A 15,251-nucleotide genomic window follows, 5' to 3' on the forward strand; every position below is an offset into this window, starting at 1 on the left:
AATGAGTTAATACCTGGCATGTGATTGACAATTGCAGCTAACTGAGCTTGAATTAAAACTAAATCTTGTAACATTTCATGGCAGGTCATTCATTACTTTGCATTAATAGGACAAAATGTGGATGTTATTTTTGGAGCTATTTTGCATACTAAACTGAGAGCTGGAATTGATCTTTTGAACTAAACATTGATATTGGAAAGAATAGGAAATTTCTGAGGTATCTTTCTTGTAAACCAATGGTAAGACTGAGCTATGGGTATGCTGACGATAGATCCATGAATGCTTTTATTGTGGTCAGTGACTGTTGCATGTATTTGACACTAAAAGAAAATTCAATAAACATAAAAGGAACATCCAAAGAGATGCAAGTAGAGAATCTTTCAGCAGGTGAAATAAAATATTTTCATACTCCGTTGTTAGATCAAAATAGTTTTCTAACCATTTGACAAAAAGTGTTGTGACTGTAAAATATGCACAAAAAATGACAAGTTTCTTTATTGAGAGCTCTTCTGATAAAAGAAAAGATCCAATTACAGAATTACACAGAATGTGAAATTGATGTTATAAACAGTTTGAATTTCTTGTTTGATAATCGAGAGGTACGAGGGCAGTTCAATAAGTAATGCAACACATTTTTTTTCTCGGCAAATTTTGGTTGAAAAAACCGGAAATTTCTTGTGGAATATTTTCAAACATTCCCACTTCATCTCGTATAGTTTCATTGACTTCCGACAGGTGGCAGCGCTGTACGGAGCTGTTAAAATGGCGTCTGTAACGGATGTGCGTTGCAAACAACGGGCAGTGATCGAGTTTCTTTTGGCGGAAAACCAGGGTATCTCAGATATTCATAGGCGCTTGCAGAATGTCTACGGTGATCTGGCAGTGGACAAAAGCACGGTGAGTCGTTGGGCAAAGCGTGTGTCATCATCGCCGCAAGGTCAAGCAAGACAGTCTGAACTCCCGCGTGCGGGCCGGCCGTGCACAGCTGTGACTCCTGCAATGGCGGAGCGTGCGAACACACTCGTTCGAGATAATCAACGGATCACCATCAAACAACTCAGTGCTCAACTTGACATCTCTGTTGGTAGTGCTGTCACAATTGTTCACCAGTTGGGATATTCAAAGGTTTGTTCCCGCTGGGTCCCTCGTTGTCTAACCGAACACCATAAAGAGCAAAGGAGAACCATCTGTGCGGAATTGCTTGCTCATCATGTGGCTGAGGGTGACAATTTCTTGTCAAAGATTGTTACAGGCGATGAAACATGGGTTCATCACTTCGAACCTGAAACAAAACGGCAATCAATGGAGTGGCGCCACACCCACTCCCCTACCAAGAAAAAGTTGAAAGCCATACCCTCAGCCGGTAAAGTCATGGTTACAGTCTTCTGGGACGCTGAAAGGATTATTCTGTTCGATGTCCTTCCCCATGGTCAAACGATCAACTCTGAAGTGTATTGTGCTACTCTTCAGAAATTGAAGAAACGACTTCAGCGTGTTCGTAGGCACAAAAATCTGAACGAACTTCTCCTTCTTCATGACAACGCAAGACCTCACACATGTCTTCGCACCCGAGAGGAGCTCACAAAACTTCAGTGGACTGTTCTTCCTCATGCACCCTACAGCCCCGATCTCGCACCGTCGGATTTCCATATGTTTGGCCCAATGAAGGACGCAATCCGTGGGAGGCACTACGCGGATGATGAAGAAGTTATTGATGCAGTACGATGTTGGCTCCGACATCGACCAGTGGAATGGCACCGTGCAGGCATACAGGCCCTCATTTCAAGGTGGCGTAAGGCCGTAGCATTGAATGGAGATTACGTTGAAAAATAGTGTTGTGTAGCTAAAAGATTGGGGAATAACCTGGTGTATTTCAATGCTGAATAAAACAACCCCTGTTTCAGAAAAAAAATGTGTTGCATTACTTATTGAACTGCCCTCGTAGATGCAACTTCAGATTGAAGTGAAGTCTTAGTATGCTTTAGTGTCATTTATTAACATTGTATGTGATATGGGCGATGAACTACAGATTAAGTACATCATCTAGCATGATCTACATAGGAACATTGTATATGTGCTGAAAACAAATCTTATTTTCATATGCTGTAAGAGACTCATGCCAAGCCTTTAATATGAAGTGTGTGTTTTTGTAAAAGATTGTAAACATGTTATGAACCGCCAAATATTCAACAGAACCCATTCAATGGTAAGGAAATCATGATATGTTTAACATTTTACTTAATTTTGGAAGCTTTGTAGAGTTATTTAATATGTGTTAATATCTTTATAATTTACATTCCAGAGTGAAAACTTGGTTCTAATTTTTTTTTTCCTCATAACTCTGATGAGTTTACTTAATGAAAATATTTTACTTGAAAAGATTTCTCCATACTGCTGTTTTTGTGGAAGGATTTGGTTCAGTGTGTCTTTGAGAATCAGCAGTTTTTTTATTCTTGATTTCAAATGACAGAATTGTAAATAATGCTATTTTCACTGTGTAGTTGATGCAGTGAGCAGGTGACAAGCACATAAACAAGTATGAAATCAAATTTATGTGCCTGTCAACTGCTCAATTACACAGTTAATGATTGGACTTCCCAGTGTTATATTAGTCACAAAATTATATTGGATCAATACCCTGACATTAATGCATTTATGCTTAACTCTGTACTGGTGGTGGTGGTAAGAGTCTCTAAAGTAAACCAGCATCTAATTTGGAAGCGTTTTCAGTGTTGTCACAGAGTTGTAGTTAAGCTGTTTAAAACTGTGGTTACTGAATGATGCTGTTTCCAGTGTCATTCTTTTAATAATGCCATCCATTTGGAAGGTTCCATTATCTCTGTGTTACTTACATAAAACTTGTACTATATACTTTAATGAAGATAGAGTATTGTGAACCTCTTATGAAAATATTTTGCTTGACACTTTGTACTGCCATAAATAAAATAATAATTTACAAATAAAGAATAGAACTTCTTGTTTATAAAATGCAGTTATCATTCATTGTCTCAGATTTCCAAGCCAACTTCCTATGAACATCTGAGGGCAAAATGTTCGAATCGTGAACATCTTATCTCCCTACATTATACCCTTCCATTGTTCTTCATCAAATGACCAAATATCTCTCTGTCAAGGAGACGTAACATTTGCTGCTGTAAAATTTCTACTTTACACGTAAAATTTAAGAGGTGTTTCACACTGTAATTAATTTACTTAAGTTGTGTTAACAAACGGCTCACCAATAAAGGCAATTCCCAGAGACGTGGGATCAAAATGTGGTGCAATGGCATTCTCAGCTTCCCAGCCACGACCTTCATAAGTGAACCCATCTCCTCCAACAAGAAAGCTGTAACCACAAGAAATGTCAGTAACGTTTAATCATAAATAATGCTAAAGGAAAAATTATTACGCTTACTGGGGCTTATGAAGTGTTTAATGAACTAGTGCATTTAATGATGACAATGGAACCAGTGTTAAAAAGAAATCAATCCTAAATTAAAGTAATTTTAGTTGAATATAAGAGAAAGAAATTAAACTATGGTTTATGGTAAAATAACGAAAGTGTACTAAGTACTGGTAACTGGGGGCTAAACAAAGACATTTAACTAAGAGTTAATATTTATTTTCACCGCCACTCCTCTGAAATGACTCCAATACCCTTATAGCGAAGAAGTGCTGTCAGTATTTATCTTTTAAGTTACTGATTATCCTGCTATTAGGTAACAATGCTGAATCTTGAGTAGTGCACAAAAATAGACATTACAGTCTGTTTCAAGGAATGTTCAGGATAAGAGGTATTGCAGGAAATATGCACCAATGTGCAGTGTCTTAATTTATTTGCTAAGTTAAATTACAAAGTGTACCGTAACACACATGGTAAAAGTGAGACTAATTAATGGGTTTATTATGTTTCACAATAATGGAAATTCATGGGTGGAAAAATACGTAAAATAAGGGAAAGGCAACCACTTACCTACAGAGGATAGGCATATTGCACACAGAAACACATAACAAACCATTAACACTAAGCTTTTGAGCTATTGCAGTTTTTCTAATAGGAGTACACATTTTCACACACACAACCACACAGACAGCCAAAAGCACACACTTGTTGTGGCAGTGAGACGATTATTGAATATGAGTTATCAAGATTAGTTTACTGGGTAGATGGAGTTGGGGAGGGTTAGAGAAGGGTGCACAAGGCAAGGAGGTGGTGGCAGGGTAGTGTGAGGCAAGTCTTTCATCAGATGGTTTATTAGTTGCACAAAAAAACCAAAGGGGTTCAGAGGGTAGAACATATAAGGGTTAGAGAGAGGGCGAGGGGGGAAGGGAGGGGAGGAAAAGAGGGGCAGGTAATGATGAAGAGGGAGACAGGGATTTGAGAGAGTAAGGGAGGGGGTAGAAAAAAGGAGAGAGGAATGGACAAAAGTGGGAGGGGGGAGGAGAGAGAGAGAGAGAATGTGCTGCCATGGGGTGGGGGGGGGGGGAGGAGGAAGAGTAGTGCGAGAAGCCATTACATGATCTGAATGGGGGAAGAGTGGTGTGGGCAGAAGAGAAGAGGGAAAAAATAAGGTGAGGCTGTGGAAAACAATTTAGTAGAGATTGACACCAGGGGGATGCAAGAGTGCAGAGAGAAAATTCCAGCTTGTGTAGTTCAGAGAAACTTGTGCTGGAAGGGAGTATCGAAATGGCCCATGTAGTGAAGTAGCTGCTGAAGTCATTAGCATTATGGTGTGCAGCATGTTCAGCAACTGGATGGTGAATTTTGTGGTTTTACACAATTTGGCAGTGCCATTCATGTGAGTGGACAGTTGGTTACTTAAAACTTCCTGGCAGATTAAAACTGTGTGCCGGACCGAGACTCGAACTTGGGACCTTTGCCTTTTGCAGGCAAGTGCTCTACCATCTGAGCTACCCAAGCACGACTCACGCCCCGTCCTCACAGCTTTACTTCTTCCAGTACCTCGTCTCCTACTTTCCAAATTTTACAGAAGCTCTCCTGCGAACCTTGCAGAACTAGCACTCCTTTCTTTCAGGACTGTGATAGGAGGTGGTTGGCAGATGCATGGGACTGGTCTTCCACCAGGATCAACCACACAAGAATGACCCATGGGGTGCAGGATTTGGAACAGGGGTGGAGCAGGTATGGACAAGGATATTCTGTAAGCTGAATTAGTGGTGCAACACTACCTTCTATAATGTGGGTAGTATTTTGGGTAGGACACAATGAGAATTAGTCAAAGGACTGGTGAAGGCTGTAGTTGAGTTTTTCAAGGCCTGGATGGTACTGAGTAATTAGAGGATTGCTGGTTATCAGGTTTATTGGTGTCAGAGGAGGAGATTGCATGGGAGATCTGTTTGTAAATCAGCTGGACAGTATATTGACTGTGAATAAAGACTCTGGTAAGGTTATTGGTATATTTCACCAGCTCCTGCTGTCCATTGCAGCTGCAACATCCACTGCTGTTGAGACTGTACGGAAAAGACTTTTTGACATGAAAAGGGTGACAGCTGTCAAAGTGGAGATACTGTTGGTTGTTGGTGTACCTGATTGTATGGGTGTATTTATGGAGTCACTTGAGAGGTGGAGTTCAGCATCTAGAAAGGTGTCTCATTGAGTTGAGAATGACCAGATGAAGCGAATTTCAGAATAGGTGTTAATGTTATGGAGGAAGGGCCACAGCATCGCTGTAACATGGACCTTTTTGCTTGCACTGTGGTGGGTGATGAATAAATGTTTGGTAAAACTTGCCAAAATTATAGTCAGTCAGTTCACCTTTCTTCTGTAAATCAGCTCATGCACAAAAATATCACCTACACACAACCTAGCACAATACAGTTCAATGGGTCTCTGTAGTATGTGGTTGGAATGAATAGTGAAACAGTGTTTTATGTCTAAGGATGCCAATTCTCACCTGTCACAATGTACCCAAAATATTTTTAAGAATAAATGCTGGCAGGAACTGCAACATTAGAAATTAGGTACACATGCACAGTTGGTTAAGCTTTTTGTAACTGAAGTTTTATTGCTTCACCCATAAACATAAAAAAATTAAAAAGTATAATTTGCAGTTTATCCTTGGAAACTCTCAGTCTGATTGAGGCTTTGAATATCAGTGAAAGTTGTCACCTAATTCAAGATAAATCAGATGCGCTTTTCCCAAGAAATCTGTTAGGAAGTTCCACAAGCACCAGTTCAAAATACAAGTCCCACACTGACTTCCCACTAAAATTACTGTAAGTCCAACATGTAGCTGGGTGCAACAGCCTAAAATTAATAAAAGCTCTCATAAGATTGTCTGTCTTGCAATCCACACACACACACACACACACACACACACACACACACACACACACACACACACAATTACATCTGATGATTTTATTCTGTTAAGAGCAACATGTTGAGTTCTTTCTGAAGGAAGTCTTAAATTGAGTTGCAAATCTGATCCAAGTGAACTGAATTTTGCAACAACTTTGTTTGCAGAATCCATGATGATTTTTATTTACAAAAATATCACAATACATGAGCATAAAACATGTTCCCTAATTCTACAATAGATTGGCATGAACAATATAGGCATATAATTATGTGCATCTCTGCCATGACCCTTCTTGAAAACGGGAATGTACCATGCTTTCCGTCAGTCATTAAGTATCCTTTGTTGCTCCAGCAACCTATGATAAATTGCTGCCAGAAGGGAGCAAGTTTTTTGCATAATATCTGTAGTATCTTACAGGTATCTCATCTGGACCTGGCATCGTTTCACTACAAAGCGAATGTAGTTGTTTTTCTATTCCAGGATCAGTTCTCTCAATATCTACCATTTCGAAGTTGATACGATGATTGAAAAGAGGGACTGTATCATGATCTTCCACGGTGAAACAATTTTGGAAGACCAAATTCAGTATTTTGGGCTTCTCTCTGCGATTTTCCATTTCAATGGTTACTGACTGGTTGAATAGATTGTTTTGAACTCCTTACTAATTTCACCTAAGACCAAAGAGCTTTGGTGTTTTTAGTTAGAGCAGTTGACAAAATTTTACTTTCAAAGTCATTGAATGCTTCACTCATTGCTTTCCTTATGCCCATTTTTGTGTCATTCACCTTTTATTTATCGGCTAGGTTTTGACTTCTCTTGAATCTGTGATGCAGCTCTCTTTGTTTACATAGCAGTTTTCTAACAGTGCTATTGTATCACAGTGGGTCTTTTCCACTCGTTAAGGCCTTGCTCTGAACATACTTGTCTAGGCATATTGAACGATGCTTTTGAATTCTTTTCATTTGTGCTCCACATATTTGTCCCCATTATCAAATATTTAATGTTGACTGCTTAGATACTGTGCAATTTGTATACTGTTACTCTTGCTAAGAAAAAATATTTTCTTACATTACTAAACTTTCTTTGCAATACACTCAGTCATAGATATTACCACAGCCTTTTGATCACTAATACCGTCCTCTACATTAAATGATTCAAGAAGTTCAGATCTGTGTGTGTAAGATGTTATCTTCATGATTTGCTTATCTGTCTGCTCAAAGTAACATTCAAACAAGATGTTCAGAATAATATCATGTGAATCCCTGTCTCTGGCACAAGTTCTGTTTAACACAACACTCCCAATCTATACCTGGAAAAACTGAGTTAATTTCTTATTACAACAGAATGATCAGGAAACTTATTCATGAAATTTTACAAGTTCTCTTCCAAAGAACTCTACCACTACAGCTCCTGATGCAGGTGGTCTGTGAAAGCACCCGATTTTTGACCCACCTTTGATGCTTAACTTCACCTAGATTAATTTTCATTCATGATCTTTGATAACCTCACTAGATGTTATCAAATTCTTATTGCAGTAAGTATGCCACCACCACTGGTGACTAACCGATCCTCATGATAAATATTCCTATCTGAACTTGGGGTTTTGTTGCTATTCACTTCTGGTTACAACCTACTTTCTGTCCCTAATACTCTCTGGGCATTATAACTTTCAATAAGTGATACTAGTTCTAGGATTGTACGATGGATGATCCTGCAATTTACTAATATCATATTGACCTTTCTTATTTGCAAACTGTGGGGACAAGCATTCTCTGAGAATAATGTGGCTGACATATCTTTGATTTCATCTCTGATCCCAAGGGGGTTTCCTCTGAACTAAAAGACCCTCATGTGCATGCCACATATACTCCACTACCCTAGTACCCACTTCCCACATATAGTGCATGCTTGACCTGTTAAAGGGAACCCTACAACTCTCCAATGAACTGTGGAGGTAAAGAAATTCTCATCACAGAATTGTCTGAGGCTCTGGTTCATACCTTCCACTCTGCTCCAAACCAGAGGACCATAATTGACCCTGCTACAATGTTGCAAATAGTGAGCTAAACCTACACCCTGCATGTGATGCTAGCTGTCTTCATCAAATCAGCCAGCCAGCTGCAGGAATTGAGAATGGCCTAAGATCTCAAGCAGCAGGCATCATTTGTGCTGACATGAGCCATGATTTGTAGCTGTCTGCAAGCAGTATGCTTGATAGTGCTGGCAGAGTCCCCCCCCCCCCCCCCCCCCATGTGAAAATTGTATTTCATGGCATTTTCCTACTCCATATTTACACTGCCAGCATCCAGAAGACAAGGAGAAGGAGGAAACAAAAATAAACTTCAAGTGTTAAGAGGTATGTGATGTTATTTCAATGATGAGAAAATCAGGTAATGGAAAATGTTGATGCAAACTTAGTGCCTAAACACATTCTTTTTCTCACATTTGATCTTCCATCAAAGATTAAGGCAGCCTATGAAGTCATCACGGTCTGAACATACATTCCAAACCCAATGTATTGCTACTAGTGTCAATGGTTATAACCACACCTGCATGTCCTGTTAAAACAAGGTCAAATGTATTACTTATGGTAGAGATGCTCATGAGGGTGATTGCTTGCCTCCTTCTACCTGCTGCATCAGTGTTAACGACAACCATGCTGCCTCATCCCATGAGTGAGTGTCCTGTGTATTTCAACAAGTGGGCCATGTAGGAGGTCCAGGTGAAGGAAAACGTACCCTCTCCGACCGCTCGCAAGTTCATGGCTAGTCGAAAGCCCTGCATTTTAGTGTGCAGCACTTGTAGTACCATTCTTGCTATGCCTCACCACTCTATGGAGGACATAGCCACCCAGGCTTCTGACTTCCAGTTCAGTACTGCAATTATGAAATCACCCAGTATCACAGTAGCATCTCCATCTGCTTCTACCACTGCAGGACAAACCACCAAATCTTCGACCCCGACAGCAAAATCACTTGCTACACAACCAGCAAGCTGAAAAGGACAAAATGAAGGAACCTCATATGTCTTAATACTGAAGCACCCCTGTTCCTTTCAGACTCCACATGCACCTATTCCCATTTTGACCCCTTCTTCTGCATTGCCCAGCTTGTCTGTCATCTCGAGTGGTCCATTCTCTCTGACATGTTCTTGAGCGACCATTTCCTGTACCCTATCTGTTTGCTGACTCCTACCCAATTGGCAGCTTTCTAAGGCTGACTAGAAGCTTTACTCCCCCTCTGGTGATCTCTGATGAATAACGTTTCCACAGCTGTGATGATAAGGTAGAATACCTTATGAATGTTATCCTTACCACTGCAGAATGTTCCACACCTTGCACTACTTCTTTAATGCACCATGTCCTGGTCCCCTGGTGGACTGAGGCATGCTGCGACATGATTCATACACACAGACATACATTATGGGTGTGGCAGTCTCATTAAGATGTTGCACCCATAATATTATGCACATGGCATTCTTTGCATAGTTGAGAACAACATAATGTTATGGTCATGGCACTCTGTGTGTTAATTTTGTTTGTCTGTAGCAGGAGATGGTGGGCTGTCCACAGCTAATAGTGTAGCTAATGTCTGGAAAGGATTACTTATTTTGTCATTTTGCACTTTTGTGAGTACACTTGTGTGTATACTTGACAACAGAAAAAATAGCAACAGAAATTCACAACCAGGTTCAAAAGTGAGTACAGTTCTGACAAGAATTAAATGTAACATGTAATTTTTCTGGAATATGTTGGCAACACATGGAACAAGAATTATTACTTGCAGTATTACACAAGACTGGTCCTCTCTGTATTGTAGGCCTAGTCCAAGAATACATAAAAGCTTTTCTGCAAACAAAATACGCTGTTATACCGTGTAAGTACACCACAGAGACTGTTTAAAGGGAAATTTTTGTTGGTTGTCATTGCATCTGAATGGTCTGCCTGTGAGCTTTCTATGTTAAAGGTACAGGTTTGATTTCTTGTTAAGTTGCAACCATTGATTTTTATTTTTCTTCCTTGCTGGAAGAGACCAGCACTATATGGAAAACATTCCTCTATTCTGATGAAGTGCAATTAATTTTTGACAGCAGATGTAGCGGTTTTTGGGCTGTGAATCAATGAGGATCACTTGTAGCGGCAAGCATGATAAAACTGGTGCCAACATTTGCCATTATCCTACTGATATGGGATGGCTCTGGCTTCAGCAAATAATAATAATAATAATAATAATAATAATAATAATAAAACAACTTAATTCTACCACAGTCTAGTAGAAGGGCGAAGATTATCAAAAGCTTGTTACTCAGGCTACACAACAGTAGCAGCACAAACACCTAAGTTTTATTATGAATACAAAACTGAATTCTGCCAAGGGGAGGCTGCACCTGAGGACTTACTGAGTTCAATGTGCTATAACACATTGACGGGGGCCAATGGAGAAATAGTTCTTGTGATACGGTTCGGTAACTAGGTGTTAGTTTTCGAAAAAATAGATAATTGTATTGCATATTGTTTTGTATTATCATTCAGGCAATTTCTTCCTGAACATTGTCTTGACAATGATTCAGGAGATAAATGTCATAAAAGCATTCAGAACTCATAAAAATCTTCTACAATACGCATACTTAATAAAAGACACTTTGGCACATGCGCACTTCTTTTGCGAAATATTTGCCAGAAAAGAAACTTTAATTATATCCATGAAAACATGTCTGTGTAAAATTAGTTAATGGTAAGAGACTGTCTGAATGATAACATGAAATGATATGAATCATGATTATCTATAACCACATATTGTATTATTCTTACCTGTATTAGGAGACAATCTGAGCAGCTGTTTTAGGTTGTTTGCAGATGATGCTATTGTTTACCATCTAGTAAAGTCATCAAAAGATCAAAACAAATTGAAAAATAATTCGGAAAATACAGGGTGTTTCAAAAATGACCGGTATATTTGAAACGGCAATAAAAACTAAACGAGCAGCGATAGAAATACACCGTTTGTTGCAATATGCTTGGGACAACAGTACATTTTCAGGCAGACAAACTTTCGAAATTACAGTAGTTACAATTTTCAACAACAGATGGCGCTGCAGTCTGGGAAACTCTATAGTACGATATTTTCCACATATCCACCATGCATAGCAATAATATGGCGTAGTCTCTGAATGAAATTACCCGAAACCTTTGACAACGTGTCTGGCGGAATGGCTTCACATGCAGATGAGATGTACTGCTTCAGCTGTTCAATTGTTTCTGGATTATGGCGGTACACCTGGTCTTTCAAGTGTCCCCACAGAAAGAAGTCACAGGGGTTCATGTCTGGCGAATAGGGAGGCCAATCCACGCCGCCTCCTGTATGTTTCGGATAGCCCAAAGCAATCAGACGATCATCGAAATATTCATTCAGGAAATTAAAGACGTCGGCTGTGCGATGTGGCTGGGCACCATCTTGCATAAACCACGAGGTGTTCGCAGTGTCATCTAAGGCAGTTTGTACCACCACAAATTCACGAAGAATGTCCAGATAGCGTGATGCAGTAATTGTTTCAGATTTGAAAAATGGGCCAATGATTCCTTTGGAAGAAATGGCGGCCCAGACCAGTACTTTTTGAGGATGCAGGGACGATGGGACTGCAACATGGGGCTTTTCGTTTCCCCATATGTGCCAGTTCTGTTTATTGATGAAGCCGTCCAGGTAAAAATAAGCTTCGTCAGTAAACCAAATGCTGCCCACATGCATATCGCCGTCATCAATCCTGTGCACTATATCGTTAGTGAATGTCTCTCGTGCAGCAATGGTAGCGGCGCTGAGGGGTTGCCGCGTTTGAATTTTGTATGGATAGAGGTGTAAACTCTGGCGCATGAGACGATACATGGACGTTGGCGTCATTTGGACCGCAGCTGCAACACGGCGAGCGGAAACCCGAGGCCGCTGTTGGATCACCTGCTGCACTAGCTGCGCGTTGCCCTCTGTGGTTGCCGTACGCGGTCACCCTAACTTTCCAGCACATTCATCCGTCACGTTCCCAGTCCGTTGAAATTTTTCAAACAGATCCTTTATTGTATCGCTTTTCGGTCCTTTGGTTACATTAAACCTCCGTTGAAAACTTCGTCTTGTTGCAACAACACTGTGTTCTATGCGGTGGAATTCCAACACCAGAAAAATCCTCTGTTGTAAGGAATAAACCATGTTGTCTACAGCACACTTGCACGTTGTGAACAGCACACGCTTACAGCAGAAAGACGACGTACAGAATGGCGCACCCACAGACTGCGTTGTCTTCTATATCTTTCACATCACTTGCAGCGCCATCTGTTGTTGAAAATTGTAAGTACTGTAATTTCGAAAGTTTGTCCGCCTGAAAATGTACTGTTGTCCCAAGCATATTGCAACAAACAGTGTATTTCTATCACTGCTCGTTTAGTTTTTATTGCCGTTTCAAATATACCGGTCATTTTTGAAACACCCTGTATATCTGTATGGTTTTGGTAAACATTTTTGGAAAGCAGTGATCAATTAATTGTTATATTTTGACTAAAGTTCAGTCTTGATCACATCATGTATGTTTTAATAATATAGGTAACCGGTTTCGGTTCTTTCTACAAAACCATCATCAGACCTGTGGATAAATTTTAAGAAATACTAGATACCAATCTTTAAATAAAATGAAAGTGTCTAATGATGTCAAAATTTAACAAGATAAAATAAAATTATACCCATGGGTATGTGAAAATATTTTTTAACTCTGACCTACACATGGAGAAATGATCATAATAATAAAATATCTGTATGGTGCCAAAAGTGGCAATTGACCCAAAATAATGAAAAGTGTGAGGTCATCCATGTGAGTGCTAAAAGGAGTCCATTGAACTTCAATTACACAATAAATCAATCAAATCTGAAGGCTGTAAATTCAACAAAATGCCTAGGAATTATAATTGTGAATAACTTAAATTGGAAAGAACACAGAGAAAATGTTGTGGGGAAGACGAACCAAAGACTGCGTTTTATTGGCAGAATACTTAGAAGATCTACTAAAGGGACTACCTGCACTACTATACTTGTCTGTTCTCTTTTGGAGTACTGCTGCACAGTGTGAGATCCTTAAAAGTTCAAAGAAGGGGAGCACATTTTGTATTATCAAGAAATAGGGAGAGAGTGTCACTGACATAATAATAAAATAACGGGAAATCAGAGCTCGCATGGAAAAATGTAGGTGTTCATTTTTTGCCTGTGGTGTTTGAGATTAGAATAATAGAGAATTAAAAGTGGTTTCAAGAACCCTGTGCCAAGCACTTACGTGTGATTTGTAGAGTATCCATGTAGATGTAGATGTAGATTGAGATATATTATGAAATTATCATGTAATTATTGCACAAAGTAAAGTTAATCTTCAGTTTTATTAAATACTTTTAATTACATGCATGAAAAATTTTAAAAACAGTAAATGCAGAGATTTGAACCTACATCACCCTGGTCAGAATGAAATTGCTCTAACTGCAGCACTATCTCTCCAGGTGAAACTAGTGTAGTGCCCAAACATGATGACTGTTGACCATGATTTTTTAAAAAAAACTAAGGTACAGTGAATGAAACCTACATGTATACATTTAGAGAGACTATACTGTTTAACTTCCCTGTCGGGTCACTTTACCTCAACGAAAACATACAGTAAACATGGAGTAATTTATTATGTTGAATATTATCAGCAAATGTAGTGGCTGTATTCTGCTGCACTGACTGACCATCTAATACAGTGAGTTATGCATTCTCAGCAAATTTTGTTTTATGAGCGTTAGACCATGGTACATGACATATTTCTATGTGTGATGTTTTGTCTCCTAATAGGAAAGAAGAGGGACTGAAATTAGAAAAGCTCCATAACATGTATCAGCATAAGTCAGTGATTGTAGGTGATGATATTATGACCTGACCATTCTGTGGTTAGATACAAACTCTTTAGCTTATGGGCTTATTTAGGTTTGAAACTACTATCAGAGTCATTATAGCCTGCGATGATGTATCCAGCATTATAAGGCTCAGAAATATGCACTGGACCATAGCCTAATGCCCATAAAATGAAACTAATTAAGAACACAGATACCAGCCATGACATGTGTTGTATGAGGAGTGAGTTATGTCTGTTATCACCTGATTCATTCTATAATAGCCAATAATAGTAAGTGATTTAAGGTCAGATACCTGAACTTCCATTTGAGTCCAACCATTTTATTCAAGAGCCATGACTCATTGTCAACAGGTTGTTGGTGACCAAGTTATTGCTCTTTTGGAAGAAGGGAATTTGATGGCATTGGGGGCAGAGAGATGGTCTGGCATTCCTGAGTGCCCTTTGGAAAGACAGATTAAATGATAGTGTGATACTGGAGAATCTAGTAGGCATGTAGGGACTAGGTATTGGCATGTAACAATGTCAGTCCAGGATAATGAACTTGTGAACAGATCATGGCAAAATTACTTTTTAAACAATGCAGTTGAAATATACTGTTGAATTTCCTGGGTTGGCTAACATTGTTCAGAGCTGGCTTCAGGAGGCTGTGCTACAAAGCAAACATGTGGCCCCCAAGGAGAAGATCCATGATGATGATCAACTCTACTAATTAGTGACTTTCCAGGAAAATATCTATCATGACTGGCAAATTGTAATGTAAATTATCTCTCACTAAATGAGAGTCCAATATGAGTGTGTAGGTGACTTGGTGTCTGTTTCAGTCCCAAACATTTTCATAAGTAATTTTGAAGTGGCTGGATGTTTGTGGCAGTTTGGGGCTGGATGTGTTCCTATGGATTTGGGATGCTTTATAGGATAGATGGCAGACTTGATGCTGCCCAGTATACTCATATTATGGGTAGCATTATGATCCCATCAGTGAAACGATTATGTCTCAAGGGATTAATCTGTTTT

At 39.4% G+C, this 15,251-nt stretch overlaps 1 protein-coding gene across 1 annotated transcript in view; it reads right to left on the bottom strand.

The window, feature by feature from the left end:
• LOC126483697 (peptidoglycan-recognition protein SD-like) overlaps positions 1–15,251 on the bottom strand; it is a 202,397-nt gene that overhangs the window by 16,044 nt on the left and 171,102 nt on the right. Inside the window, exon 4 of the mRNA XM_050106789.1 lies at positions 3,240–3,346. Within this exon, the coding sequence (XP_049962746.1) occupies positions 3,240–3,346 (107 nt within the window). The remainder of the gene's footprint in view (positions 1–3,239; positions 3,347–15,251) is intronic.

Source organism: Schistocerca serialis, chromosome 1, assembly GCF_023864345.2.
Source record: "Schistocerca serialis cubense isolate TAMUIC-IGC-003099 chromosome 1, iqSchSeri2.2, whole genome shotgun sequence".
NCBI lineage: Eukaryota > Metazoa > Arthropoda > Insecta > Orthoptera > Acrididae > Schistocerca > Schistocerca serialis.